Source organism: Melopsittacus undulatus, chromosome 5, assembly GCF_012275295.1.
Source record: "Melopsittacus undulatus isolate bMelUnd1 chromosome 5, bMelUnd1.mat.Z, whole genome shotgun sequence".
NCBI classification, from domain to species: domain Eukaryota; kingdom Metazoa; phylum Chordata; class Aves; order Psittaciformes; family Psittaculidae; genus Melopsittacus; species Melopsittacus undulatus.
Window position 1 is genome coordinate 19,583,653 of NC_047531.1, and position 27,399 is coordinate 19,611,051.

General features: G+C 42.7%; 1 protein-coding gene across 1 annotated transcript; it reads left to right on the top strand.

Annotated features, from left to right (window-relative positions):
- The first annotated feature begins 8,470 nt into the window (after positions 1-8,470).
- Positions 8,471-17,456, top strand: LOC101871564 (hyaluronidase 4). Its single transcript, XM_013128283.2, has 3 exons — positions 8,471-9,388; positions 15,928-16,017; positions 17,028-17,456. Exons 1-3 carry the CDS (start codon positions 8,471-8,473, stop codon positions 17,454-17,456), a joined length of 1,437 nt encoding a protein of 478 aa, XP_012983737.1.
- The last annotated feature ends 9,943 nt before the right edge of the window (positions 17,457-27,399 follow it).

The window sequence follows — 27,399 nt, forward strand, 5'->3', positions numbered from 1 at the left end:
TGGCTTATTTTGCAATGACATGGTGGGTGTTTAGGTAAAATTCTGCCCTTATCTTCAGATGCCCTCAGTTTCTCATTAGTTAAAAGCCCACTCATTAGGAAGAGCACATTCCTGGGACAAACACATCAGCTGTTGTAAATTGTTCCGCCAAAGTTTTCTGCTGTTCACTGATTTAATAGCGGTAAGTGCCATGTTATTTCCTCAATTAAGTATCAGTAAAGACAAAATTTTCAGTTTTGATTATAATCTACCAGTTAGGAAGGCTTTCTATGTTGTTTTTTTTTTCCTGTAGCATGTCAATTTTGGACTATATTTCTTTTTTTTTCCCTGTCATATTTGGTGCTTTACAACCCAATGTGTAACAGCAATTTTTAATTGGAAAACTGATCTTGAAAAGCTTTCTGTCAATCAAATGTATATTTGAGAAACAAGAGTAATGTTTTGACTTTAAAGGTATGTCAGAATTTGATTACTCCATTTAATACTTAAATGCACTGGGTCGTGCATGCAATGCTATGCACCTAGAAAGCAGCTAATCATGTGTTGGTCATGTATTTAATTCCATATGAACGATAAAAAAAATACTTCTTTCATTATAAGCAAACCATTCTGGGCAATTGTTTCACGATGACTGACAGTAAGGCAGTCCCTCACCTACAGACAGTGTGTTTAATCTCAGAAGGAGCCCAGAGGAGGATGCAGTTAGCTGTTTGGCAATGAGCTCTGTTTGTCAATGATTTGTGTTCATATATTGTACTGGGTATTTGCAGAGCTAGAGATATTTTTAATTCATTTATTTGAGACAGTGTAGATGCCAGACAAGCTGTGTATTGGTATGCAAATAAAGTCTTTAGTTAATTTCACCTCAAATGCTTTATGCATAGTACCCAAATTGTCCAGAGTTTCTGTGCAGCAAAGCAATATTCTCTATTTTGTTATCCAAAGAATAGGAATTATTCACTGCAAACAGAGATTTACAGTGGAAATACACAACTGTTTTAAGCATTTGCCAACATACGAGGGTTTTTTTAAAGGACACATTTTTCCTCTCACAAGATTATAAATGCTTAATAACTTCATTAATTCATCTGGAATATTTCCAGATTTACACCCCTCAATTAATTTCAATTGAATTTTCTTGAATTACACCATCTGAAAGCAGAATTTATCTTTGAGAGCGCTAAAGTTAATTTAGCTTACAGCATTTTCTCTTGAATAAGCCAAGGCCTGATTGTAGGAATTCTCTGTATTATCAAATTGACTTAATTTTCTCTCTTATAAGTGCCTCTAATAACAATAAACCTTTCAGAAAGTGAATGTGTGAATTAAGCAGATGGTGTGAAAGAAGCTAGACTTTAATGCTTTGCAACAATGTAAACTCATGCATTATTTATTGTACAGTATTATCCATTCATACATTCTTATAAACTATTAAAATTACATGCCAGAAGGTAGGATGTATTCCATTAGTGCCAGTTGATGTTCATGATCTTCAGTTGAATGCATTTAGTAATGAAGTAAAAGGAAAATCTATAAAACACTAAGAACTTCTTTTCAGAATACTGTTGGTAGGCACTTTTCACCCACCAAGGGTCAGAGCCAGAAGAATGGTACACTGAACGCTGCTGAGGACATTAGTCTTAATTATTCAAGGCGTTTAGGCTTTAACAGCCCTGATAATCAATATGGCTCCCCAAGAAGGCAAAAAACCACAATTTATTTCCCCCCTTTATACTTTGCACATTGGGGAAGAAATTAATATTAAAATTGCATAGAAAAGGTTATAGTTTTAACATAAATTTCACAACTTTAAATATTGAGAATATTTTTTCTAGGATATATTTGTCTTCAGTTTGTAAAGCAATACAAGCAGATGGAGTGGAATTGAAAATAACACTACATCAGGCTTCTTAATAAAAAAATAGATCAGTGTTTCATATATTAGATACAATCTAAAATCATGTATTAGCTATGTAAAATGGTTTAATACTCTAGATTTTATATACTTCATCCACTCAAAAAATACTTATTTTACTCAATCCTTCAGTGATTGAAAAAATGTTTGTGGCACATACACATTTAATCTCCCTCTACTGCACAGACAGATTTAACCATATTACTTTATATTTCCCTGGTATTCAAAGTGTCATCAATAATCTGCAGTGATTTAAAATGACAGGACAATCTTTTAACTAAAATAGTACTGGGAGCCATGACCTGTATCTTAATCTTCCCTCTGTCATTGATTCATTAGTAAATCACTGAAAACTTTCAGCATCTCAATAGGGAATGTTTTTTCTCTCCAGCGGGAAATTAAGAATTAACATTTGAAAAACACTTCGAGTTCCCTCTGTTAAAGGCAGTGGGTCAGTAAAGAGAAGAGCCAGGAGGGAAGAAAATCCCCAGCCCTGGCAGCCTCCACTGCCTGTGTGAGCACGAAGCAACGACAAGCTGACCCCCATACATCCATTTGTGACTGACCAGCTGGTGCCCAGCCTTGAATAGCCAGATCCAAAAGAAGAGAGGATGCAGGCTCCAAAAATGGGATATGAAGGCATTTGGGACAATTTGCAGAGTTGTTGCAGCACTGGAGCATTGGGCAAGTAGATGTTTAGGGTGACTAAACTGCACATATGGAAGGGGAAAGGTCAAATGTTTTACCAGTGGTGCTTTAGTGACAATGCACAGATGCAGGTGTCTTTACCTATGTCTGTGAGATCTGGAAGTGATGAGACCCTAAGCCTTAGCTAAAGACAAAAGATCTCTTCTGATGGCAAAGCCTTATGCAATGAATGCAGCTGGGTGCAGGCTATGCTGAGGGTTTGTTGCTTTTAGTGAGGAGCTGTGATAGCTGGGATAGGTGGGATAGCCTGACCTTCAGTATCCCATGGCACTGTTTCTTGCTTTTAAACACAACTAAAATCTCTGTCATTTTGGAAATGAATGTCAAACTGTCATTCTGGAAAAGTTACAAGTCTCCTGTTTTTTTTACTGGCTTGAAAGTACTTTAAGGAAGGAATTGTACTTCTATGAAACCAGTCCTATAGCCAAAGGTGGGGTAAAATGCCTTCAGCATTTATTGTGCTGAGTAGCCCTCAGTTTTGTTAGTACTAGTGCTATGTCTTGGCATAAGAAACAAAGTGTGTGAAAATGTAAGAGTCTGACCTCTGACAACTATCTGACAAAGATGTTAGATTAGGATAGACCAGGATAGACCAGGACACGTGAAGTACTAAAGTGATTATTGTTAATAGAAGTGAATTACGGGTTCCATGGAAAGAATATCTCTTTAATACCAATGCTTTTCTCCTTTGTTCCCATGCTTCCTTACAATCTTTCCTCTCAATTTAAGGCATGATGCAAGCTCCACATAACAGAAACAATAAAGCTAAACAGGAAATGCCTAAGCAGATCTCTGGCCCAAATATGACTTACTGTAAAACTGGGACACACACCCGAGAATGTCCTCTGGCATTTTCCATTTGTTTGAAGGTAAATAATCCACAGTTTACAAAAATGTCAGCAATGATAGCGTGGGCCTGAATCACCATCTCCTTGCTCTCTGAATTTATTTTGCACAAAAATAAAGATATGCTTCACTGCATCTTGCAACCTGGTGTCTGTGTTCACCTATTGGAAGTGAACTGTAATACAGATTGCTAAAGAAAGGGTCAAGTGTATGTTTATTTTTGTACTTTTGTTCATTTGTAAAGAAGGCTGTACATAGAATCATTGAACGGTTTGGTTTGGAAGGGACCTTAGGGATCACCCAGTTCTAAACTCCCTGCCATGGACAGGGTTTTTGCACCTTCCACTAGACAAGGTTGCTCAAAGCCTCATTGTACTGGAATACATGGTGCGCAAATATGTCTCTTTAGGGTGCAAGTCTGTATTTTTTACTAATGTTAAGCTGTTTGTTTTGGAATCAAAGTGTGCAATTAGGATGCTTAGTTCAGCTGTTATCAACTATTTGGCAATAGAAATACGGTGGAATTCTGACCAATAAACACTGTTGAAGTAAACGTTTGACTAAGTTAACAGCATCTGCTTGGGAGAAGCAAACATTCTCTTATTTCTTCTTACAAAAATGAAGAAAAGCATATGCAGAAACGAACTTGTTTTTACTAGACAAGAAATACTGAATTTCACCACACTTATCAAAGGATATATTGAAATCCAGCCGTAACCTGATTCATGCTAAACTGCATAGCAGAAACTGATACAAATAGAAAACTACATGTTTTTTTATGCAGACATGATACGAAGTTCCCTGAATGCTATAAAAAAACCTCATCAGCTTAACAGGTTTGTGATCAGGCCCCATTTCTTTCACTTATGAAGAATTCATTTTTGTTTTTAGAATATAGAGCAGAAACACTGAGAACAGTTTCTGCTCTGAAAAATTGTAGTGCCTCAGAAAGCTATGTGCATCATTGGAAAGTTAAATTAACCATGATAATACACCATTGAATCAGAAAAATGGGAGAATTTGGATTAAGGTTGATAATATGCTTCAAGAAGGAACTGTTAGTGTCTGTGCTCATTAAAAACCCCAGTGTTTAAAGCAGTCCCAATTAGTGCCAATGCATGAAAGTAAAAAGTTCGAAGATACAGCAGTGGCAACTGTGACAAAAGATGTTTTGTTCTTGCTTAGAGGTTCTTTTGTGCATTTGTGACAGAGCAGATAATGTTTTCTCCTCTTTCAAATCTATAGGCTTACCTGCTTCTTTGAAAACTTGTTTCACTTGGTTTCAGGTGTCTTTTTGAAGAAAAGGCAAGCAAATAACATCAGAATTAATTGCATATTAATGCAACTGGAATGGAACTCTTTCAATGCACAATCTTTTTGAATTGTCTCCTCTTTAAGGAATTGTGTATATGGGAATATTTTCTGTGTGTAATAGTAGCAGGAAAAGTGAGATGCTTTAGCCATCTAAAAGATAGGCATGTCACCTAGGCACTTAACACCTCCTTTTCTAGGTTAATACAGACAGCTGAGTGACTACTTCCATATAGCATTAAATAGCTCTGGGAAGTGTTCAGTATTCACTGGAGGACCCTGAATGGTCCTTGACCAGACCTCTAACTTCTAAATAAGCTTAAACATGGTTAGAAAGATTCCTGTCCTTCTTTTTTGTGGGATTCAGCTTGCAGATGCAGACATCTGCATGTCTACAGTCGAGCAAGGTATCCAGGCTTCTTCATGACTTCAAGGAAGATTTGGTCAATTCATTCAAAAGACCCTTGAGAACTATTCAACATGTCCTGAGATAAACATTTTCATTTTGTTACTTGTGAAGTACTTGGTCCTGAATAACCAGCTCTAGGTGATCCTGCTTGAGCAGGCGGTTGGACCAGATGTCCCCCAGAGGTCTCTCCCAGCCTCAATCACTCTGTGATGCTGTGATTTTAAAACCTTGCCAGGGACAGTGACAAGAATTAGCCAGGAACTAAAACTATAACTCAACATTATCCTGTACTGTTATTTTTTGGCTTATCTTTGTTATGATTTATTATCTGCAATATTGTAATGCTTAGGGCTGTCAGATCTACGCAAGAACTGTACCGTATTAGTCCTTATACCTGACAAAAAGATCTAATTATGTGTACATAATAACACAAGGCTGAGCAGTATCAGCATTTAGATTGTGGGAACAAGCAGCTGGGATCTTTTCCCAGATTTTTTCCTACACAGAAATTCGCTAAAAGTCTTTTCTCTCTCTCCTGGTGCTCCTCCCATTTCATCTGTGCTATTGCTTTTTGAGAAAACCTTTGTTTATATTATAAGCTTGTTCTCATGTACTGCAAAGCAATCCAGCCCAAATCATGAAAAAACTCTTGGAGATGTATGGAGTGAATTTGCTGCATCAAAGAATGAGTGCAAAGTCCTGCGATGCATTCATCAGTTTGCACAAAACAGGAAGGAAAAGACAGTTTTGGTGGCTTTTGTTTTTGTTGTTCTTTGTGTTTTCTCAGCCTATGGTATTACTTAGATGATTATGCAAGACTCTGCAGGAAAACAGAAAAAGATACCAGTTTCAAGGACATGACTTCCTTCTGGCAGATTAGTGAAGTGAAAATAACCTGGCATCCTTTTCCGACAGGCATGCTTGTAGGTAGCACCAGCCTGATGGCCTGTAGCAATGGCCCATTTCACTCAAGGATGTTACCCTTAACAGGATCTAATTGATTGTGAGCAAAGTCTCAAAACTTGGGTGCTAAATCTATATTTAGGCAGGCAAAACAAGCAGCCAGAGAGCAGGCAAGGAAACAAGAACATAAATCGCTAGCTTGCTAAAGAGGGTTTGCACCCCGGGAGTCCTGCCTGGCAGCTTCTTGCAGTCCTACTCTTCACTTTGCTGTCTCTAGCCATTGTTTACTGCAGGTTGCCTTCCTCCACCTCTTGGAAAGGTTCTAATGTACCACGCCACAGGTCAGGAGGACTCAATGCTTTCCTGGGACTGAAGATGGAAAAACACAAGGCTGGGGATAGAGGAGAGAAAGGCTGTTCTTTAGGAGACAAAAAGACAAGTAGAGACTTTAGGGAAAGGCAGAAGATCAGGAGAGCATCAGCAGATAGGAGAAGAAACATCAAACCCAGAGGATAGAAAAATGGCAAGGAAGGACAAATTACATACAGGGGGAGAAATACTGGATTTTATTACTTATGAAAGCCAACAAATTTTCCAACAGTGAAAAAGTGTTTTTCTTTAATAAGCCTGCTGGCAGATTTGGATAAGGGTACCTGCAGCCTTCCTGTAGATCTGGCATTCCATTACAGATTAAACTGTAATATCCAAGGAGTACTAAAAAATCTAGTATTCAGAGTGGTGTGCTGACTACAGTGGTTTGGAAAGCAAAAAACCTACAGATCCCGGCCATGAACTAATGGATGGGTATGTGCAAAGAGCTCTCCTTGTCTAGGAAAAGTTAGGATATTAACTGGTGTTAACTGAGTGAGAAAATACTAGCAATAAATGAAGCTAGGCTAATTACACTGTATTACACAAGATCATTGGGTCTGACTCTACAGGCAAGGAAAGAAGTCATAAAAATGGATGTAAAGTAAGAAAATGCGCAGTTTCAGGACCTTTCAAATTCACATGGCTAGTGCATGAACTGAACCTGCACTGCAGAAAGTGATTGCAGTGGTTTAACACGTGACTAAACTGGAAAAACTTGACAGATAGAAGATAACAATTGATAAACCAATTCATACTATAGATGTGGTAATATTTGTAACAGCAAGCAATTTTTATCATCTCTGGATTCAAGCCAATTTATCAGCTGGACCCCACTGTGTAGTGTTTGCTCATCAGCCCCAACAACTGGCACTGTAGTCCCCAGCAAAGAGACCTGAATGACAGCCGCAGGACAGGGCTGAGCGGTGCTTCTTTGGGGAAGAAGCAGGAGCAGTATTCTGGACAGCTGACTGCAGGCAGTGGGTGGACAGCTGCCCCATAGAGTGCAAAGTGGGGCTGGGGTGCCAGGGCTGCCAGCAGCCCTGTAGCTCTTGCTCCTCCCAGGGTACTGATAGTCCCCAAGCCAGTGTGACAGTCAGGGATAACAGCACATCCTGAAAGGAATAAATAACACTGATAGGCCCCTACTTCTACACACTAGGTCCCTTTTTTAAAGATGGAGCATGCTTTTTTGGCTAATTCGGATCATAATTGTTTTTCTTTAATATACTGATATTTAATTTGCCTTCAGTATAATCAGTAGCTTAAACCATTAAGTCATTAATAGTATCACCCTCCTAGCCTGAAGATTGGTTATCACTATTGCATTTACTCATTTAGGAAAAAAAAAAATTAAATTCAAGTGTAGGTAACAATACACTTTTTTTTTCTCAGATATGTTGAAAATTGCAGCATTTCTGAGTTCCCAATTAATTTGTGTGAGTTACAAGTATTTGCCTTTAGTTTAAATGACTTTTCCTATTGTGACCATTAACATATACAGATATTAAAGAAGGCATTAGCCCTACTGTGCTGGTATTCTAGGCAAGTCTAGACTGTAGCAGACTGGTAGCTTGGAAGCTGAAGTTTTAAATGATCAGCACATTTGTCTTTATATTGGTGTTTTTAAATTATTCTTTCATTAGCTTTTTTTTTTTTGCACATGTCAGAGAGCAAATAAGTGTTAAGGAAAGGTCTGAATCAACTGTAGGAGGTGCCTGGGTGAGAGGGAAGGACATAAAAAAGCTGAGCATCAGAACAGACTTCCAGGCAGTGAAGTCTCTCAAAGAGTCTTTAAAAGCATTTGATAATAGGTTTAATGCCTACAAGACTACACTTTTGCACTTTTCTCTGTGCTGGGTATAATGCTAACATAAGCAAATCAAACCAAAAGACATCCCTTTGCCATCCTATTTGCCTCCAGGGTGGCTACTGCCCTTCTAACATGTCTTGTTTGGTTTTTCTTTCCAAAGACACACCATAACAGTTTCCCAGAAAAGCCCCATGCCATGGATGCTTGGGTCAGATGGTTAGCAGTGTCAGTGCTGCTCGCTATGGTTGATGCTCAGCTGCTGAAGCCAGCACGGGCCCCTCTGGTTCTGCACAAGCCTTTCGTGGTTGTTTGGAATGCGCCGACCGAGCAGTGCAGGCTGCGGTACAAGGTGGACCTGGATCTCAGTATTTTTGACATTGTATCCAACACCAATGAGACTCTGAGTGGATCCAATGTGACAATCTTCTATCACACGCATCTGGGATACTATCCCTATTACTCAGATAATGGAGACCCTGTCAATGGAGGGGTGCCCCAGAATGAAAGTCTTACCAAGCACCTCAATAAGGCAAAGTCTGACATTGACTGCTGCATACCCATGAAGAAATTCCAGGGACTTGCAGTTATTGACTGGGAAAACTGGAGGCCCCAGTGGGATAGGAACTGGGGTAACAAAAGCATATATAGAAATAAGTCTCTTGAGTTGGTTAGGAGACGGCATCCTCAGTGGTCAGAGGACAGAATTAGGAAAGTGGCTAAAGAGGAATTTGAAGATGCTGGCAAGAGTTTTATGAACAACACCATCCTTCTGGCTGAGCACATGAGACCAAATGGTTTGTGGGGTTACTACCTCTACCCAGACTGCTACAATTATGATTACAAAGAACACCCTCAAACATACACAGGGAAATGCCCAGCCATTGAGTCTGAGCGCAATGATCTCCTGCTTTGGCTGTGGAAGGAAAGCACTGCTCTCTACCCTTCTATATACCTGGATTATATACTGAAGTCAAGTCCAAACGCACTAAAATTTGTTCACTATCGGGTTAAGGAGGCAATACGTGTTGCCTCAATGGCTAGAAAAGACTATGTTTTGCCTGTGTTTGTTTACTCCAGACCATTCTATGCCTATACTTTTCATGTTTTAACAGAGGTAAGCAGACAATTTTAGAAATGTAGAGAGTAGAAAAAGCCTCTTAGAAAAAATACTTGCTAAAATTTTTTCTTCTATAACAACACTTATTTATTTGTTTTTCATATTTAAGGTGGCCCCTCTAAAAGGAAGTACTGTACAATCTCTACACCATTCAAGAGTTAATACTGCAGTGCTTTGGTCTACTTATGTAGGATAACATTGTCTATTTTTAATGAGGGTAATTTAGAAAGAAAGTACAAATAAACCATTTCCTTAAGGAAGTAATTCATTCCGATATTTTAATTCTTCAGGACAGCTTGTGAAATGAACTTGACAAATTTTCGTGAAGTTTAAAACTAATTAGTGTAAAGGAAAGATAAACTTTCATGAGAAAGGAGCCTCAGGGCTTTTTTGTTTCTTTATCTGAATGTAAATTCATTCAGCATAGAAATAAACCAGTCAAGTAAACCAGTCTGGCCTGGAGTTCCTAACTCCTGCACGGCAAGCATTGACCATCTCACTTTTCAGAGGTAAAACATGTTCAAATATCTTCACAATCCAACATTTAGTGTTAACATTGTGGAGTTCTTTTAATAAAGAAACCAGGTTTTCGAATCATGCAATGTTCCTTCAACCAATGATCAAGTGCAATAAATATACAGTGTTCACAACATTAATGGTAAAAATACACACTTACAAACCCCAGACTTTCTGGATGTGTAATGACTGTGGCTCTGCCTGTTCATGGACATAATAGAGAGGCACGGATGCTTATTAATTTCTTTAGGAGTTGTTCCAAGTTTCAAAAGTTTTACTTTGATCTCTATCAGTTCTGTGAAAGGGGAGGGAATCTGGGGCAGGTTCCTTGATGGCTCAGAGCATCTGGGGGTCCTCCCTCCCTTTGGTTTACGGAGAGCTGTGTGAGAGCTCATTCTGCGGCTGATAGAGACAAGTTCTTGACTCAAACCAGAACAGCCAAAGGGAGAGAAAAGGTAAAAGAAAAAGCAACAGTCAGTCCAGCAAACCCCAGGCTGCACATGGCTCCAGCCTAGAGCTGGACCTGGGGAGGTGCAGTGGAGCCCTAGCAACCTGAGAAGTGTTTCAGGCTGCCCCCAGGAACCAAATGGTGCACAGAAGCAATCACAAATTCAGTCTGCCTCATTTTTGAGCAACTGAGAACTCTTTGTAACTATTTTCTGTGTGATGTGGAAACTACAGGTCTTAACTGACTCAGAAAACATGGGCTTTGAAATAGGCAAGGCTGCTGCTGAAGGCAAGGATCCACTGGGGTCAGTACACGCAGGATTTCACCCAGAACACGTTCATTGAAGAACCCAGGATGTGAAATAATTGCTCTAGCACTCTTCAACTGCAGCCTGTAATAGTACATTTTTATAATATAAAACAGTCATTTGATCAACATAAAAATACCACAGATGTTACTGAGAGGTATGAAAACTAATATGCTGTTGCCAGTTATGCTCAAGTTCAAAATCTGTGGTGGTATAAAGTTACTGTTTTACCTAAAGCTATTTTCTGAACAGTACAGCAGTAATAAGACATTCCTCTTATGTTATACTTTCTAACTCACTGGTCTGTTTTTTAATTCCATGTAGCCATTTACTTTCGGATGCTTTAAAGATCACTTTACAGCTCTGTAGTCAAGGAAGATCTCTGCGTAGGCAGAGAAACATCTTTGGGTTATACTCTACTACATACTTTCTAATAAGGACAGAACCCAGCTCTGCAGGCAGCCGTAGTTCAGGGCTTGACGTGTCGCCAGGATATGTGTGAACAGCTTGGGGTCTAACAGGAACTTGCAGGGTTGCACTTCAGAAAACTCTAAATAGGAATGATAGGAAAATAATGTTCTTGGTTTGCTTCATAGCCCTGAAGCCATCAAGGTCCTTTAAATATTGTTTTTCGTGTTCAGTTTTTAGACTAGACTGGAGCTTCTCATTTGGTCTATGACATGCCCACAAGTGATGCTCACAGACCTACAGACAAGGCATGAAAACTCTGAGCTCCAGCAATGATGTGCACAAATTTTGCAAGGAAGGGAGACAGTGCAGTACAATAACATCCAGGCTAAATGGCAATATTAAAACTGGGATAGCAGGATAACACATACCTGAGCTCTGACAGGGACTGGATCAGGAGAACCGCTGTCCTGCTCCATCAAATTCCACAAGAGCTGTGATATTCTGGTGCAACAGAAATAATTGCTGGCACATTTAAGCTTTGTGTATGAGCTCTTCTGGACACAACATGAAATACACTGAGTATCACAGTGGAAGAAAATAGAAAGAATGGTTGTGAGTCAAAGTCACTGAGGGAGAGACACTGGTCTAGCAGACCTCCAGAAAGACATGAGACCCAGATCCTAAACAGATGCTGTGGTTATGTGTGCTGTACCTTTCACCCTGCCTGCACCTGGAAATCAGGCGATTTGAGCATAAGGTGTCTGAGAAATTCATTCTGATTTTTTTTTTCTTGGAAACAATTCATAAATTCTGAATTGGGATCCCGATCATTATGAAATACATAGAAGCAGTTTGCCATCTGTGGGGTATTTAGAAACTATCTGCCTTGACAATCCACTTAAGTGTGTGGGAGAGGGAAGATAACACAGTAACATCTGTGCTTCCTGAGTAGATGGCTGAAGTCATTAATAGAGCAGGATGACAACTAACAAATGATGAATAATGGATAACAGTTCTCTCGTTCACCTACAGATAGTATTCTCTGATTAACAGGTGTGTGTGTGTACAGAGGCCATTCCCTGCAACCTCGCCAGGCTTGTGCTACCATTCCTGAATACAGAAAAAACATGCCTGTAACGAAGACTGGTCAAAATGTAAAGGAAAGATTACAGATTTATTTCTCTTTCCTCAGCATGCAATTAGAACTGACTGTCCTGCTTCCTCTCAGGCTCTAAAACCGAAATGCCTTAGCGCACCTCCTATTTTTTTACTCTCTAATGCAGTCAGTTGGCTGATCAGAATATGGAGAAGCACTGATAGAAACCAAAGCTTCTTCCTCCCTGCCAAATCAACTCTGTGCTTGGAGATAGTCCGGCATAATCTTGAGTATCTTTGGTTGTTGCACACTGCCCCCAAAAGCTTGAACGAGAATGAGCTTCAGAAGGGAAGAGACTCTGTTGATTTGTTTATCACTTGGAGAAATATCAGACACTTCAGTGGCATTTGACCCATAAAGTTGCCTCCTCAGGACAGTTCTCTAACATGGATGGATGGATGAGGGTCTGGTACAAGGAGTGAAATAGGATTCTCCACCTAGAAAAATGCCAAGATGCTCATGTTTAAAGTGATATCTAACATTTTTTAAACTTGCATGTATTCTTCCATATGAGGTACTTCTTAATCTCAGACAGAAGAGCTGTGTCAATGAACCCCCACTAATGCCAAGATGTGCTTTGTGATAAGTGGTGCTAGGTTCAATCTCAAAATCAGGACTGTTGTGTCTGAGGCTGCTGGTGGAGCTCGTGTGGCTCACCTGGGTCTTCACAGAGGTACCTCCCTATCTGCTCCCACTCTCATCCATTATGAGAGGCACATAGCTTTCCTTTCCTAAAAATACCCAAATGTGGGTGAAACTTTCATTTTCTAACCCTGTCTGTGGCAGGGGAGGGTGGTGGTGGTGTCACACTTTCAGGGTGACTGCTACCCACCTCTGGTGTGGGAGCTCTTGGCTCAATTCTCTTCCCAGGCTCATCAGGATGAATTCAGCACCCAGTGTTAGACACCAGGAATGAGTTAAGGAATCACCAGACCAAAAGTAAGTTGTTACTTTTTTATGAGAGACCAAAAATAAAGAACAAGGTGTAACCTCCTGTTCATAGATTATTCAGGGAAAAGCTTTTCTGTGATACGGCTTTTGAGATACCGGATGAGAGTCAGTCATTCATAAAAGACATAATTAGGTCTAGAAGTTACAGTCAGAAACCTTACTTCTTTCATTTTGGGCATTTAAGCTGAATTCATCATATGTTGTATTCAGGTTCCCACTTGTTTCTTTTGCTCTCCACTGAAACCTGTACTGAATTGGAGTAAAGTTAAATGGCATCAGAAAAAGAAATGGCACCCCTCTGAACACTGTGTGTAACCTCACCATGAAAGTAACCCCTGATAGAGGGTCAACTGGAGATTATGTACTTTTAAACATAGGGTAAGAAAGAAAAATTCAGCCCATGTCTTTCTAATTCTCTTTCTTCCTGAGGAGGACTCTTAGAACTCAGCTTTTGTCTTAAAGGATACAAAAAGTGGAAATGTAAGGTGGAAGAAAAGTGTTTGTATAAAGGCTCATACAATTTTTGTTTTCCAGCGAGCTGCTGCTCTCACCAGAAACCACACCTGTGTAGGTGCTACAAGAATTGTTTAAGCATCCCTAGGGGAATATGCATTCTAATCAAATACCAGATTTTGGCCTTAACCTGAGAAAAGTGCTGAGTTCCTCAGCATTGGCGAGGTGCTGATTCAAGGTGTGGGCTGAAAGTGGAAGTGTAGGTGCCTTGAGAGCTTCAGTTGTGAAATTACCAGTGCCATTGGACTTCACACACCCAGAGGCCTAGGTGAACTTTAAGAGTCATGCTCTCTTTTGATTATTTTGTATCCATAGGATTTAGACATGAGGTGCTGAAATCCCTTTGTGGATCCCAGTGTAAACTATTTCTAAAAGTAACAAAAGAAAGAGGTGGAACATGAGGGAATAAAAACTGGATTTACTGATTTAGGTCAAGCACCCTAACTCTTATAGCATATTACCTACTTACAAAGTCTTTATTTTGGGGCTTGCTCAGGTCTTAGCTCATACATCAGTGCTAAATATCTATTGATTATTTATTTTGTCTGTCTGAAAAGGTTTCATTAATTTGTTACTGAGATATGAAACATGTTAGTGCTAAATCTTTTAACCATCATGTGGCTAATGTAGAATCACAGATCAGCCTTTGCAATCTTCATTAAATGCTTACAGGTGAGGAAAGCCTGAGGATCCTCATTACCAACAAGTCAGGCTGTATTTTTCATTCTCTTAGCATTTGATATTTTAATCCTTAATCACATACTTTTTTTTTTTAATTGGTAAATCAAATTCCCATAGGAAAAACCCTTCACCATTTCCCACATAAAAGAAACTCCTGCAGCCCTCATCACTATCCTTTTATAAAACTAACATCAGACTGAATACTTCTAAGAGTAATGGCACTCTCTAAAAGTCAGCTTGGATGATCAGCAGCAACATGAATTGCAGGCAAGGCCAATTATATCAGTCTGAACCCTACACTGAGAGCCAGTAGAGAAGCTCTGCTTTTTCAGACTTCTGCAGGTTTTGCTGCACTGGTTTCTCCAACCTTTAGTCAAGGGCCAAGGCCTTCTTTTTTATCTCTCAGGCCATAAATGCTTCAGGAAATGGGATTCCTTAACTATGTACTGGAAAATCAACAGAACCACTTACATAGTGAAATAAATTATTTAGTAGTAATTAACAGTATTAACATGGTTCTTCCACTCTGTCATTTTGCATTTCTGAGGTGCCGCCACCATTCTGTGTTTTTTTGTCTGGTCTTTTGGATTGTATTTTCCTAAAAACAGGTGAAAAGACTATATCAAAGACCGTCAGTATCTTTTAAAGGAATTTGCTCTTTCTTCATCAAATACTGTAATATCTGTCATTACAAACACTGATCAGGAACTACTTTGTTATCAGTTCTTGTAGACAGAAATGGTTTTGGCTGTAATTGATCATTGAAATTGAAAATTTGCTGGTGGAAAAAGATCCTTCCTCCATATTTTTTGAGACTTAATTGCATTTCTCTAGATGCAACAGTCACGATCTCGTGGAATGTCTTTAAGACACTTGTAAGGTATGTTGCTAGTTTGTTGGCAAGGCACCAGTGACTTCTGTTCTACACAGTCTATGTCCAGTAAAGCTACGTTACTGCTATCACTACAGCTCCACTGCTTATTGATGCAGCTGTAAAAGTGGACATGGTTAAGTCAGTGTGCAAGTATTGGCACTGTATAGCACTGGGCAAGGCTTGTTTTTCAAATATGTGTTTCCTGGAATAATAGCATTCATGCTGGTAGTAACAGCAGCTCTGCAACTGTATTGGTATGGCTAAAGCAGCACAAGTTATATTCCTGCCTAGAGCCTATCAACTGCAACTAGATGCTGTAAGGATAATCCAATGATCATACTTGTCATCATTTGCCAAAAATGGTGCCTAAGTAGGTATGGCAATCATTCAAAGGCTGGTAGATAAAATAGATCATTCAATTCTTACTCCATCAGGTTTGTTGGAGGACCACTTGTGAATAATTATTTACTAGTCACATTCATGAATGCCACCTATGCAAACCTGTGGAGACACACAGAGGAGCTTGCTAAACTAAATAGTGATTTTATTGTGAAGAATATACTGCAAGACCAGTGTCTCCTGGGGCTGGGTGGGAACTGATACCCATATCCAAGTTAATTTTTACTTTTATTTTTATATCTTTGTTTTTCTGATACCTGGTTTTGGCCTCTTTTTTCAGAGGGATCTGGTAAATACTATTGGTGAAAGTGCAGCTTTGGGAGCAGCTGGAGTTGTTCTTTGGGGCAGTATGCAATATGCCAGCTCAAAGGTAGGTCTGTATCAGTTTATTAGTATTAGGAATCACCTCAATACCATGCACTCCATAGCACCTTCCTATCTTTATCAAAGTCATCAGCTGAGGATAGTGGTTTAGTGTGACCTTCAGGTCTCATTAGTCCTATACGTTTGTCAGACTGAGAAATCCCATTGCTTCAGAGAACATTGCTTTGGGCAGGTCATTTGTACCATCATGGAATAACAAGTCCAGGTTAGAAGGAAGACATGTTCTGAGACAATAACATATGAATATAAGCACAGTTTGGTTTACCTTGTTCTGCAAGGCCTATCTCCTCCTCCCAGGTTCTTCAAGCTTTCATAAATAATCCTTCTTGAAGTGATGAAGGTGGCAGGGGCTGCACTGGGGTTCTGCAGGAGGAACGACAGACAAGCCCCTGCTTCTAAACCTGGGCTGGGCTTGGCTTTGGTGCCTACTCCGCTTTTCATGCAGTCTGCTCTCTTCCTGCTGGAGTCTCTGGAAAAGCATGGCTGACTTGGGCAGAAGAAGAGGAAAATATGAACTGGGATTTTGTAGCTGCAATAACAGCAAACTCTGTGCTGATTTCTGAAAATGTTGTGGCTCCTAGTAAACTGAAGGAGTTGGAGAGATCAGAACCAAAGTGGTGGTTCAATATGTGCTTTGAAACCTATTGGTCCCAGCCACTGCTCCTTGTTAACAATAACCAGAAATCTCTACTTAAGGAACTAGTTAGTCTAAGATTAGCATATAAAGTCTCTTCCTGCTAACTAGGACTCCTCCCTAGTCTAACATTGGATGTTTCTACCAAGTATCCAAGTAGACAAGGTAGTAAAGGTTAATACTTTGTTAATCTTACCACGGAAGTAAGCTCATTTAAACTCCAGTACATAAATCCAACAAGATTTATCTCAACAGGCTACTTTAGCCAGGAACAATTTTGTACTAGCATCTTCTTAGATATAATAAATTTGGACATAATGCTAGCTACTGAGAAATGTGTCATGGTCTTTTATTATCTACAGGAGAGCTGCTCAACTGTGAAAAGGTACATTGACGGGCCCTTAGGACATTATGTGATTAATGTGACATCAGCAGCCAAACTCTGTAGCAAAGTCCTTTGCAAGAAGAATGGAAGATGTATCCGCAAAAACAGTGAATCTTCTGCATACCTCCATTTGTCACCCACGAATTTCAAGATCCAAGCCCGTCACTCAGAGAGAGGCCTCAAGTTCCAGGTGACTGGTGAACCCAGCTTGGAGAGTATTGAAGCCATGAGGCAGAGATTCATGTGCCAGTGTTACCAGGGCTGGACAGGAATATTTTGTGAATTGCCTGAACAAAGGCTAATGGAGCGCTGGGTTCACATTGTGTTCAGTAGATCAAGAAAACAAAAGCCTTATGTCTTCCTCTTAGCAGTCATGCAGCTTATTCTGCTCTGTACCACACACTAGTCTTCTGAGGCAGTGCAAGGAAGTAAGAAATGGTGCCACAAAACGTTCCATTTGTTAGCAAATTTTCATTGCATGGGGAAAAGGCGCTGTTGATTAAGCAGTTATTTCTGTTTTCTTCATCTGCCATTCCTGAAACTGCTTCAGACATCAGGCATTCTGAAAGCAGCCCCCTCTTTTTTACTAGCTCCTTTACTTTTAACTCATGTTCTACTCATATGTTCAACAGGTAAGGCTTGTGCTCTGACAGTGAAAGCTTCACCTCAGTAAAAAAGTTACATAAACTTGTACTTCTGCTGAGAAGCTACAGGAGAGCTTTGCCACTGACCTTTTGCTTTGTCGTGCGTAAGGGCAGTGGGTGGCAGCAAAAGTGAAGGTAGAAAACTTCACTATTTTTATGTGGGAGAGAAAGAATTAAAGTTGAAAAAAAACTGACAGTTGTTAAGAACTCTTTCTTTAAACTAAAGCTAGGATGCTTTGCCTTTACAAATACCTTTTGATTGTATACATTCTACTTTAGCTCCTTTATTCAGTTCAGAGTTTGCTAAACTTCAAGGGGAGCTTACACGTACTTTAGTGTTTTGAGAGCATAGAAATTATTAGCCCAGTTTTGCTAAGTACCTGTCACCAATGTAGGTGTGTATTTAAGCTGGATGATCCTGGTTTCTATTACAGTGTTCTGAAACCAGAAGCAATGTGAAAATGCTGTAATCCCCATGCACTGTGTCAGTGAAATGTGCTTTTAAAATGTTGTGTGCCACTTTTTACAGGTTTGCATTATTTCTGTAGGCTTATAAGAATAAACTTCTGACTTATATACACAATTTATTTAGGTAGCATAAATTCAATTAAACTGACATAAGGTCTTCATCAGCTAAAGTTCTGCTACTCTGTGGGAAGTTTATACAAGAGACACAAATGCTGTGGTAAAGTGGTAGTATTCCTTATTCAGTCTGTGGTGTATATTCTCTATTAGGATACATAGGCAGAGCTTTATTAAAGTCCGTAGGGCTCTGTCAGTTATGTCAGGTGCCAATTTGCCCAATGGCTCTTCTTTAGCCTAGGTTACCACTTCACACAGAAGAGCATGAGTGTTTCTGGTAGTATATCTACCTGGAAACTATGTTTTTTGAGTTTGGCTCAGATATTTCTGTGAAGAACTGAAAGCCCAGCTCTCCATCCTCATTGGCAGGTTGTCTGAAGAAGAAGACTAAAATCAGAATTTAGTAAGGGTTTCTTAATGATTATTGAAGGAACCAAGTATCTAAACAAGATATGACAAGGGAACATATCCATCCAAGGATGTGGTGTACTGCCACTTGAGCTGAAGCTCCTTGCAGTGACCAGTCCAGACCTCGGTGCCTCACCAGAAGCCAGAGTTGGGGTGGGTAAAGCTAGCCTGGAGTGGCCCAGCTCAAGAATGTGGATATTTAATGTGCTTTCTGAAATCCTCTTCTGCCACTGATTATTTAAGATGAAAATAGATGAGAAAGGTTTGCTGGCTGAACATAATCATGCAGGCATTTTGTGTTTCATCACATTTTTCCAAATGCAATATTCTCTGCCAGAGTCAGTGACTTTGTAAAAATGGGAATGATACTGTTATAGAAAAAAATGCTAACAACCCTCACAGGCAAAACGAAAAGGATGAAATTTCAGAGCAGTTTGGATGTGTAACACTGTGCACAACTATGCATGTGTACATTTCTCCTATCAAAACTCCTTGCTAAGACAAAAAAATGTCACTTAAGTTAAAAAGTATCTTGGTTGTGCACCAAAAGTATTTGATGTAGACAGATTGTAAATTAAAATTGCACATCATGTGTAATAAGAACACGTGATTTTTTTTTTGCCAAAGAAACTTTGATACCCTTTAAGATGCTGTGATAGCCACTTTTTGTTTGTTTATGTTTCAGGAAAAGTAATTTCCTGTCAATCTGGACCAGACTCAGATAGTGGGAGCACTTACAAACACAGGTTGCTCTAAAAATAAGTTGGAAATGATAATCTGTATGCTTCAGCGGATGATACTGGCTGGGAACAGCACAGATTCTCAGAGACTCAATTCTGATCCTCCAAAAAAACACAAGTTAAAATAATGCTGTCACGTACTGCTTAATGAGATTAAAGCCCCTAATTTGTTCTCATTCAGCAAGGGCACATACCGCAGCACTCAGCAGTAAGGAGCAGTTAGAGGTCACATTTGAGAAGAGGGGAGAGCTCTTTTGGTAGCTTCCCAAAGTAAGTGATTTACGTTTAACTGTGCTGGTTTTAAGAGTTAAAACACACCAATTTATTCCTTGTTTAATGTCACCAGAATAATTCCAAGGTAGTATTTTTCTGGCTCAACGAATACCTTGCTTAAGCTGTGATAAGAAAAAGCGTTTGTGTTAATATACATAGATATCAACATGTACAGGTTCACATGAATGAGTGCATTCATTTGTATGTTGCAATGTATGGGTCTGTAAGTCTGACCCAGCAGCAGCAGAACAGTTAGAAGAGGTGTGAGGCTTTGTTTTCCGCCTGGAAGGAGCAAGCTTGGGGGCAGTTGTGTAATCTTATAGCTTGGCATGTATGGGCCCTGCTGCCATGTGGATTATGTTCCTTATGTAACTGCACTTATACAGGAAGCTAACAGCATCTCACAAGCTAAAAATAAGCAGACTTCTATGATTTCAAAGGACAATATTTTAAACTTCACTCATGCAGCTGCTCCTATTTCACCAATAAATGTGTCCTCTTCAGATATGTTATTTCTTTTTTGACTAGGCTGGTATTTTAACATGCTGGCAACCTGTTTTCTCAGAGAGTCAGAGCTCCTTTCTCATTTTTCCATTACAGCAACAATTCTCCTTGTTTTTATTTAAGGTGCTCTCCAATTTCTGAGAAGCAAAACAGCCCAGAGTTTTAGTCCTGTTTTTTCTCCTCAGACAGCCAAGCAGTCTGACATCTGTGGGCTGCTTTTGGAAAAACAATGTTTCCATGCTCGTAATAACCTTCTCAGTCAATTAGACAGCAGATTATTAACAACACTTTCTATATTGCTCCTTCAGGTGCTGGTTTTTCAGAGCAGAACATAAAGCATCTAGGTTTTTTTCCCTTTATTGAAGTTGCTCCTTTCCTTGACTTTGCATCCACTCACCCTATGTGCTATGGAAACCCTTGGTCCTCAAAAGCAGTACAGTCAGGGGGTCATGTACACAGAGGGAAGCTAGGTTTTCATAAGCTGACACTTGCATTCACCTTGTGTTGTTACCTTGACTACTGTGTATGGCTGCTCATGCCTCTCCCCATAGGGAGTGGAAGTGAGCTTCAACACAAGCATTTCAATGCCCAGGGAATCCATCTCAACACCTCTGCACAGCGATCCCAATGGGGATGTTAGAACAGTCTCATGCCAGTTATTGCCTCCCCCATGTTGGGCTCCCTTGGCTCTGCAGGTGTGAGGAGGACCAAGGTGGCAGCAGGGACTGTTTGATACAGGACTTGGGAAGCACAGGCTGGTGGCGATAATGATCATCCTCCTGCTCCTCCTCACCCTCAGAGGACTACAGTGGGACCTGGTGATGGGGGGGCCCTGTCCACAGATGAGATACAAGCTGGCTTTGAGGGGACAGGACAGAGGTAGGGCCAGTGTGTGCCACTCCACTGCTCTATCAAAATTGCTCCAAGTCTGGTGAAACTGAGTCATGCAAAAAGATCTCACAAAATCCTTCAGTACCTGCTGATCACATGGGGTTGATTAAAACAAGCGTGAACTAAAGCCCTTCAGTATCTTTGGATTGCTCATGGACAAGTACTCTAAAGCTTCAACATCAGAATTTATTGTGTGGAATATTGGACAAATAACATTTTTTTCTAAACCTAGAAGCAGGGGGCAACAAGATAAGCTCTCTCTGAGCCTCTGCAGGAATTCAGGTCCTGAAGCACCTTGATTTGAAGAAGCAGTGATGTGTAAGCACCATTGTTGCATTCATATCTCAGCAGCAATACTCAGCTCCAAGTACACTTGGATTAAAACCCAGTACAAAAACAGACCTGACTGCAATGAAGATGCTAATTTGAGTGGTAGAGCTACCTCACTTTTGACAGAAATCAGTTGATTTGTGATTTTCCAGAGTGCAATCTCCTGTTTAAATTTTGTTGTGATTTCTCTGCTTTTAAAGGGGCATAATCTCATCTGTTGTAAGATGGTGTATCTTCACTGACTTGCAGTAGGTTAAAAAGCAGGCATGAAATATTCATGTTTGCTTTGTTCACCCCTGGATTTTCCCTTGTAGGCTGGCATAAGTCCATTAGTTCTCAGCACCCACCAGCTGCTGCAAGGACAGTTCCTCAAAGTATTCCCTCCGTGCTCCCAGAGAAGAAGCAGGTCTTACGGCAGCTGGCTGGAGAAAGGCTGTGCTGGGGCACGACCACTGAGCAAGGCTCATTAGGTCTGTTCAAAGTCTTCTTCCATACACAGGGCTTACCAAGGTTTACATGACTCTCTGCTTAAAATAATTGCAATAATCCCTTAGACTGACAACACTGAATTGTTGTGCTTCCTCCAACAATAACATTTAATCCTACTGTAATACTCAGCTGGTGGGGCAGAAAAAACCAAATGCTTCTTTTTGTTGTTGTGTTACAACTATTCTGTAGGAGTGGGAAGAAAGGAATGTTACCCGAATCTGCAGTGCTGGGTGCAGGCTCTAATCATTCTAGCGCACATGTGGGTGTTCTGCACAGTCTAGGGGCACAATCTTACCCTAGTACAAGTACAAAATAACTCTGCTGGACTCCCAGCAAAGTTAGTGGGAGGAAAGTCAGCTCCTTTCTATTGTGCAGACTAACCTTTTGTTTAATTTCTGTGAGACAAATATGCTCAGAACATCAAGAATCACTACTATAGTTTTCAGTTAGGATTTACCAGGCAACTGAATGAAGAAAGTGGACAGAGAGGAATGCTTCTTCTTAAAAGAATTGGTTCAATGCAATTTAAGATACTATAAGGAATAAGAGTAAGTCAACACTAATCTATTAGTGTTTGCTGTTTTCTCTCAGGCTCAGAAAAAGGAAGAAAAGAGTGGTAATGACATGCCATGAATTCCGTTTCTGGTCCAAAAAAATACTCTCCACTGATGCTGCATGGATGCGCCATGTGCTCAGGAGCAACCTGGAGAGGGAAAGCCCAAGCAGTTCTAATGCCTTAAAATGGGCTTCAACCTTTTTCTAATGCAGCCTGAAGTCAGGTGTCTGGCTACACTATATGGTGAATCTCTAAGCATATCTCCCAAATCTGGCTCTTTGCAGTGTTTTGAACTACAGGTAAATGAGCAGTGTGGCAGGAAACGGGCTTCCTGGGGGACAGTTTAAGCCCACTCTTGAGCAGATTCTTCATGTCTTGAAGCTCAAAGAATGTGAATCTTCTTGCTTTGCACATGGTGTAGTCTGTATTATTTTCTAATGTGTTATCATTTGAAAATAATGTGGTAGCATTGCAGACCACTCAGGCTATTCCAGGACTCAGGCCATTATGCTTGTTCTGTAGCATAAGCACTCAAAATACATCTCCTAGTGCAAGGGCTACCCTCATTGGAAAAGGCAGGGGAGATTGGGGATGGGGGCTGATGTACTGGAAAACCTTTTAGCTTAAAATAGGAGGAAAATTGTGGTATAGAAAACTGAGAAACTTGCCAAGTTGGACACATGCCAAAGAAGCTTTGTGTTTATTTCTATGTATGTCATAAAATGACCCAGTCACTGTCACCAAGAGCATTGGAGAAGTACAAGCTAAACATAAACACTGATTTTATGGATGTTTCAGTGGGCCTTTAAATCAATCCACCGTACCATCTGCCTTTTCTCTAGCACTAAGCATGGGTCTAACTCCCCAGGTGGGACAACTCTCAGGTTGAATGCCTACAGGTGAGAGATATCTATGCAGCATCAAGTGAGGTCAGTGAGGCCACACCCGGAGGCAGTTGGGGCCGGGAGGGTGCGGGGGGCCGGGAAGCAACCTCTGTCTGACTGCTCTTGATTTCCACTTCCACGCTGCGTGTGAAGGACGATGTGGCCTTGGGTTGGTGGTAGAGCTTTAATCAGAAAGAACCCTTTTCTTAAACCGATCTTCACTGCTGCCTAGCTTTTCAGGACCAGCAGCACAGCGCCCGGAGTCTCCATCCCCGTCTTGGCACCGTCCTTATAGATCTCAGGATGTACATAGTCTGAACTACCAGGGACGAGACCTGCAGCTCTTCTTCTGCCAAAATCCGGAGGGCTGCAACAGAAGGAAAGCGAACAGAGTTGAAACCCATCGATCTGCAGAGACCAGCATGGATCATCTCCAGACCATGCCAGTCCCAGCCACCCCTTTCCTCTGCCAGGAGGCGCAGCCGGGACAAACTAATGACTTGAAACTGCTGCTCAGGAATGCAACAAGTACCCCCGAGCTGTGCCCTGGAGCAGGACAGGGCACGGCAGAACGCTGCCCAGGCTCTGTCCCCGACACACACAGCACTACCCCTACTCATCGTCGCAGGCCTCCTGCAGCGTCCCCGCGGGGGCTGTCAGCGCTGGGCAGATTGCTCAGTCAGACCCGCTGCTGCCCAGCACGCTCCCTGCAGTACAGCCCCGGCTCTGCCGGTTTGGCTGCATCCCCCGTCCCTCAGCAGGGTGACCGCAGGAAAGGGCAGAACCCGAAGGGAGTTGGCACTGAGCAAGGTGCCAGCGAGCCCCGCTGAGAGGGCAGGGTGGAAGAGGGAGGCATAGAGAACCTAGCTGCACAAGACCTGCAATGGGCAGTCAGGAGGGAGGCATAGAGACCCTGTCTGCACAAGAGCTGCAATGGGCAGTCAGGAGGGAGGCATAGAGGCCCTGGCTGCACAAGACCTGCAATGGGCAGTCAGGGCTCTGGCAGCCACAGGGCTGCTCCTCGCTGCTAGCGCAGCGGCTGGGACTGCGGCCAGGCTGCTGAAAGAGGGACGGACGGACCTCACGTCTGCCTGTCGCACGGTGACCTGCGCATTCTGCAGGTACGGCAGCCTCTGACGCGTGTATTTTTCAGCTCTGCTCCTGTCCTCCTCCAGCTGCAGAGGGCACGGGGCAGGCACAGACCCTCCTCAGTCGGCCGGACCAATCGCTCCTCCAACACGCCCCAGTCCCCATCCACCTCAGGCCATTTGCGTCTCCCAGCCAGGAGCCCTGTGGGGTTGAGGTTCAGAGACAGTCGGAAGCGTAGCCGGGTCTGGAGATGCTGAGAGCCCTCTGCCTCACTGCCAGGGCCTGGGTGGGTCTCCTGCAACATCCTGAGGGCGGGGAGGTGAGACGGGACTGGACAGGAGCCCTTGGGGGCTCTGTGCCTGAGGGCAGGGAAGGAGGATGCAGCTCCAAGCTGCAGATTCTGGGCTGGAGCAGAGCAGGAGAGGCACCGCTGCACAGGGGATACCTTATGTCGAGCCTGGAGCTTGTATTCACAGAGCACTCGGCAGTTCTCCATGTCTCCTGTGCCTGCATGTGGCAGTTTACCCTTCAGCATCTTTGCAACAACACGGAGGGCTTCCTGAGAGGCCTGCAAAGGGAAGCAAGGACTGGGGAATGTGGGGAATTCTGCACAAGGAGGTACTCCAGCAGGCCTGAATGAGAGCACAAACATCCTGACCCTCATCACCTGCAAACCATGGGAGTCAAGAGGAATCAAAGTTAAAACACCAAGATAATGTCCAAGAACTGTAGATACTGAAACAAAGAAGTTACTGAAGACAAAGATATAAAGTTGTACCCGAGACTTTCCCAGGAGCTAATGAAAATCTCCAATGTGGACTGAGGGGACAAAAGAATGTGTTCAAGGAAAATGGAAAGTAATACTGTAGCAGAAAGTAGTAACAAAAAATGTGCTTATACATCTGGGAACAAATAAGTTGTTCAAGCAAAGGTGCACGGACAATAATGTGACTGGTTGAAAAGGCATGTCATCAGTAATGTCATTGGCTGGGAAAAGTGTATGATGTTGCAAAAAGTACCAAAAAGAAACTAACCAATGCTAACAATTACTAATGGCTAGGCAGAGTGTCTATAGAAAGCCTGTAAGCTCACTCAGTAAATTATTTCGGTTGCACCACAACTGAAGTCCATGCCTCCATTGCCACAGGGGTGTTGTGGACAGGGCTCGGTGCCCAAAGCCCTGGCCCCCAGCACCTGCAGGGACAGCTCAGAAGCCTCCAGTGACTCTGGTGTTTAGGGCTTGGTGGCCATGGGCTGCTGCTGATCCCTCCTGGACTGCAAAGGGCAGGTGTGGGAAATGTCCCTGCTTGGGAGTGGCCTGTCATGACTGGTGCAGGGGAACCTGGTGCTGGGCCAGCCCTAAGGGGTTGTGTTCCTATGTCCTTGCACAAGCAAGGACTGCTCTGGTTACTTGCAGCCAAGTGCAGGCCTCCTCTGTGCTATAGCTGAATATCCTGTACAACTGCAGGTCCTGGAGCTTGCCGCTCAGCTCCTTCAAGACCACCTTCAAGGTGTGGGGCTGGGTCAGCAGCGCATCCCACATGGCCAGAGCAGCACTGCAGGCCCAGAGTGCTCTGTCAGCAGGGGTGCCTTGGCTACCACACAGTGCATGGGCCAGGCCTGCAGCAGTCAGGCTGTCCTAAAGCCCTGGCCCTCCCCAACCCCTTGCTTGGAGCATCCAGGGTCCTGCCTGGGCAGGCAGGAGGGAGCTGAGATAGTGTTCCCCATGGGGCAGGGAGGAACCTCATGGTGGGGCTCAGGGCTGGTTTGGACAGCTTGGCTACTGCAGGCCTGGCCAAACCAGCAGGGCTGGAGAGTGTGGTGCTGTACAGGGGCCTGCTCCTTGGGGGTGTTCTGCTGTTTCCTGTGTGTCTCCAGACCCCTATCTCCACATGGGACAAGCCCACGAGGGCTGCTGGGGTCAGTCACATGATGGAGAGAGCTTCAGCAGGCTTGTGAATACTTCCCTGGGGCACTGCTCTGTCATCCAGAGGAGCAGCAAGGCCAGGCTCTGCCAGGCTGACACTGCACTGATGTGCTTCATGTTCTCATAGATGCAGCTCATGATGTTTGGCACCTGGAGCACACAGAGATGAGCATGGTGCTGTCACCAGACTGCAGTCATTCCCTCAGCTGCTTCTGAAATGGGCACCCTTCCCATCCTGCTCTGCTGTCCTCAAATGGCTTCAAGGTGCCTGAGGCACCTGGGAGAGGGAAGGCAGGATGCAGGGAGGAACAACACCTGGAAAGGCTCAAAAGGCAGGGCAGTCTCAGTCTGCCTACCTTTATCAACCGGGAGGTAGGTTCTGTCATTGTCACTTCTAGGATGCTACTTGCCTCCTGCTTGGCATAGATGCATGGAGTCTTTCATGGCCTCGGTGGCCATGAGGATGATGGCTGTATTCTCAGGTGGCTGGAGGTATTGCCCAGATGCCTGTGGGAGGGAGGAAGGCAGGGAAGACCTGTCACAGCGAGTGCCCCGACGGTGCTCTCAGCTGAGCAGCAAGAGCAGCTCCGGAGGGAGTACCCACCTGAAAGCTGGCAGGCATGGGAGCTGCAGCAGCTGAGGGAGGTCACCCAGCTGCAGTGGCAGGAGGCTGAGCAGTGCGAGCTGCAGGAGAAGCTGCAGCAGCTGCACACTGCTGCCTGTCAGGCACAGAGCCTGCAGCAGCAGCTGGCCAAGGAGCTGGCGAGAGGAGCCTGGAGCAGTGCAAGGCACGCAGTGAGCTCCAGGATGTTCTCAACAAGCTGCACTGGGAGAGCAGCGAGGAGCAGCCGCCTGCAGCTGCTCCCAATGGACTGCTGCTGTGGAGGAGCCTCTTCCTAACCGCATCTTGGAGCAGTTCAAGGACGAGCAGCTGGATTCCTCTGGCGAGACCAGGGACAAGGCCTGGCACCATCTGCAGCCTTTCCTGACCTGCGTGTCCATCGGGCCCTGCACTTTGCAGAGCCTCTTGGC

Excerpts from the sequence above, each read along its gene's own strand:
- LOC101871564 (XM_013128283.2), top strand. The coding sequence starts at position 8,471 with ATGGATGCTTGGGTCAGATGGTTAGCAGTGTCAGTGCTGCTCGCTATG. Across the intron at positions 9,389-15,927 it reads CTTTTCATGTTTTAACAGAG|AGGGATCTGGTAAATACTAT; the intron begins GTAAGCAGACAA and ends CTCTTTTTTCAG. Across the intron at positions 16,018-17,027 it reads TGCAATATGCCAGCTCAAAG|GAGAGCTGCTCAACTGTGAA; the intron begins GTAGGTCTGTAT and ends TATTATCTACAG.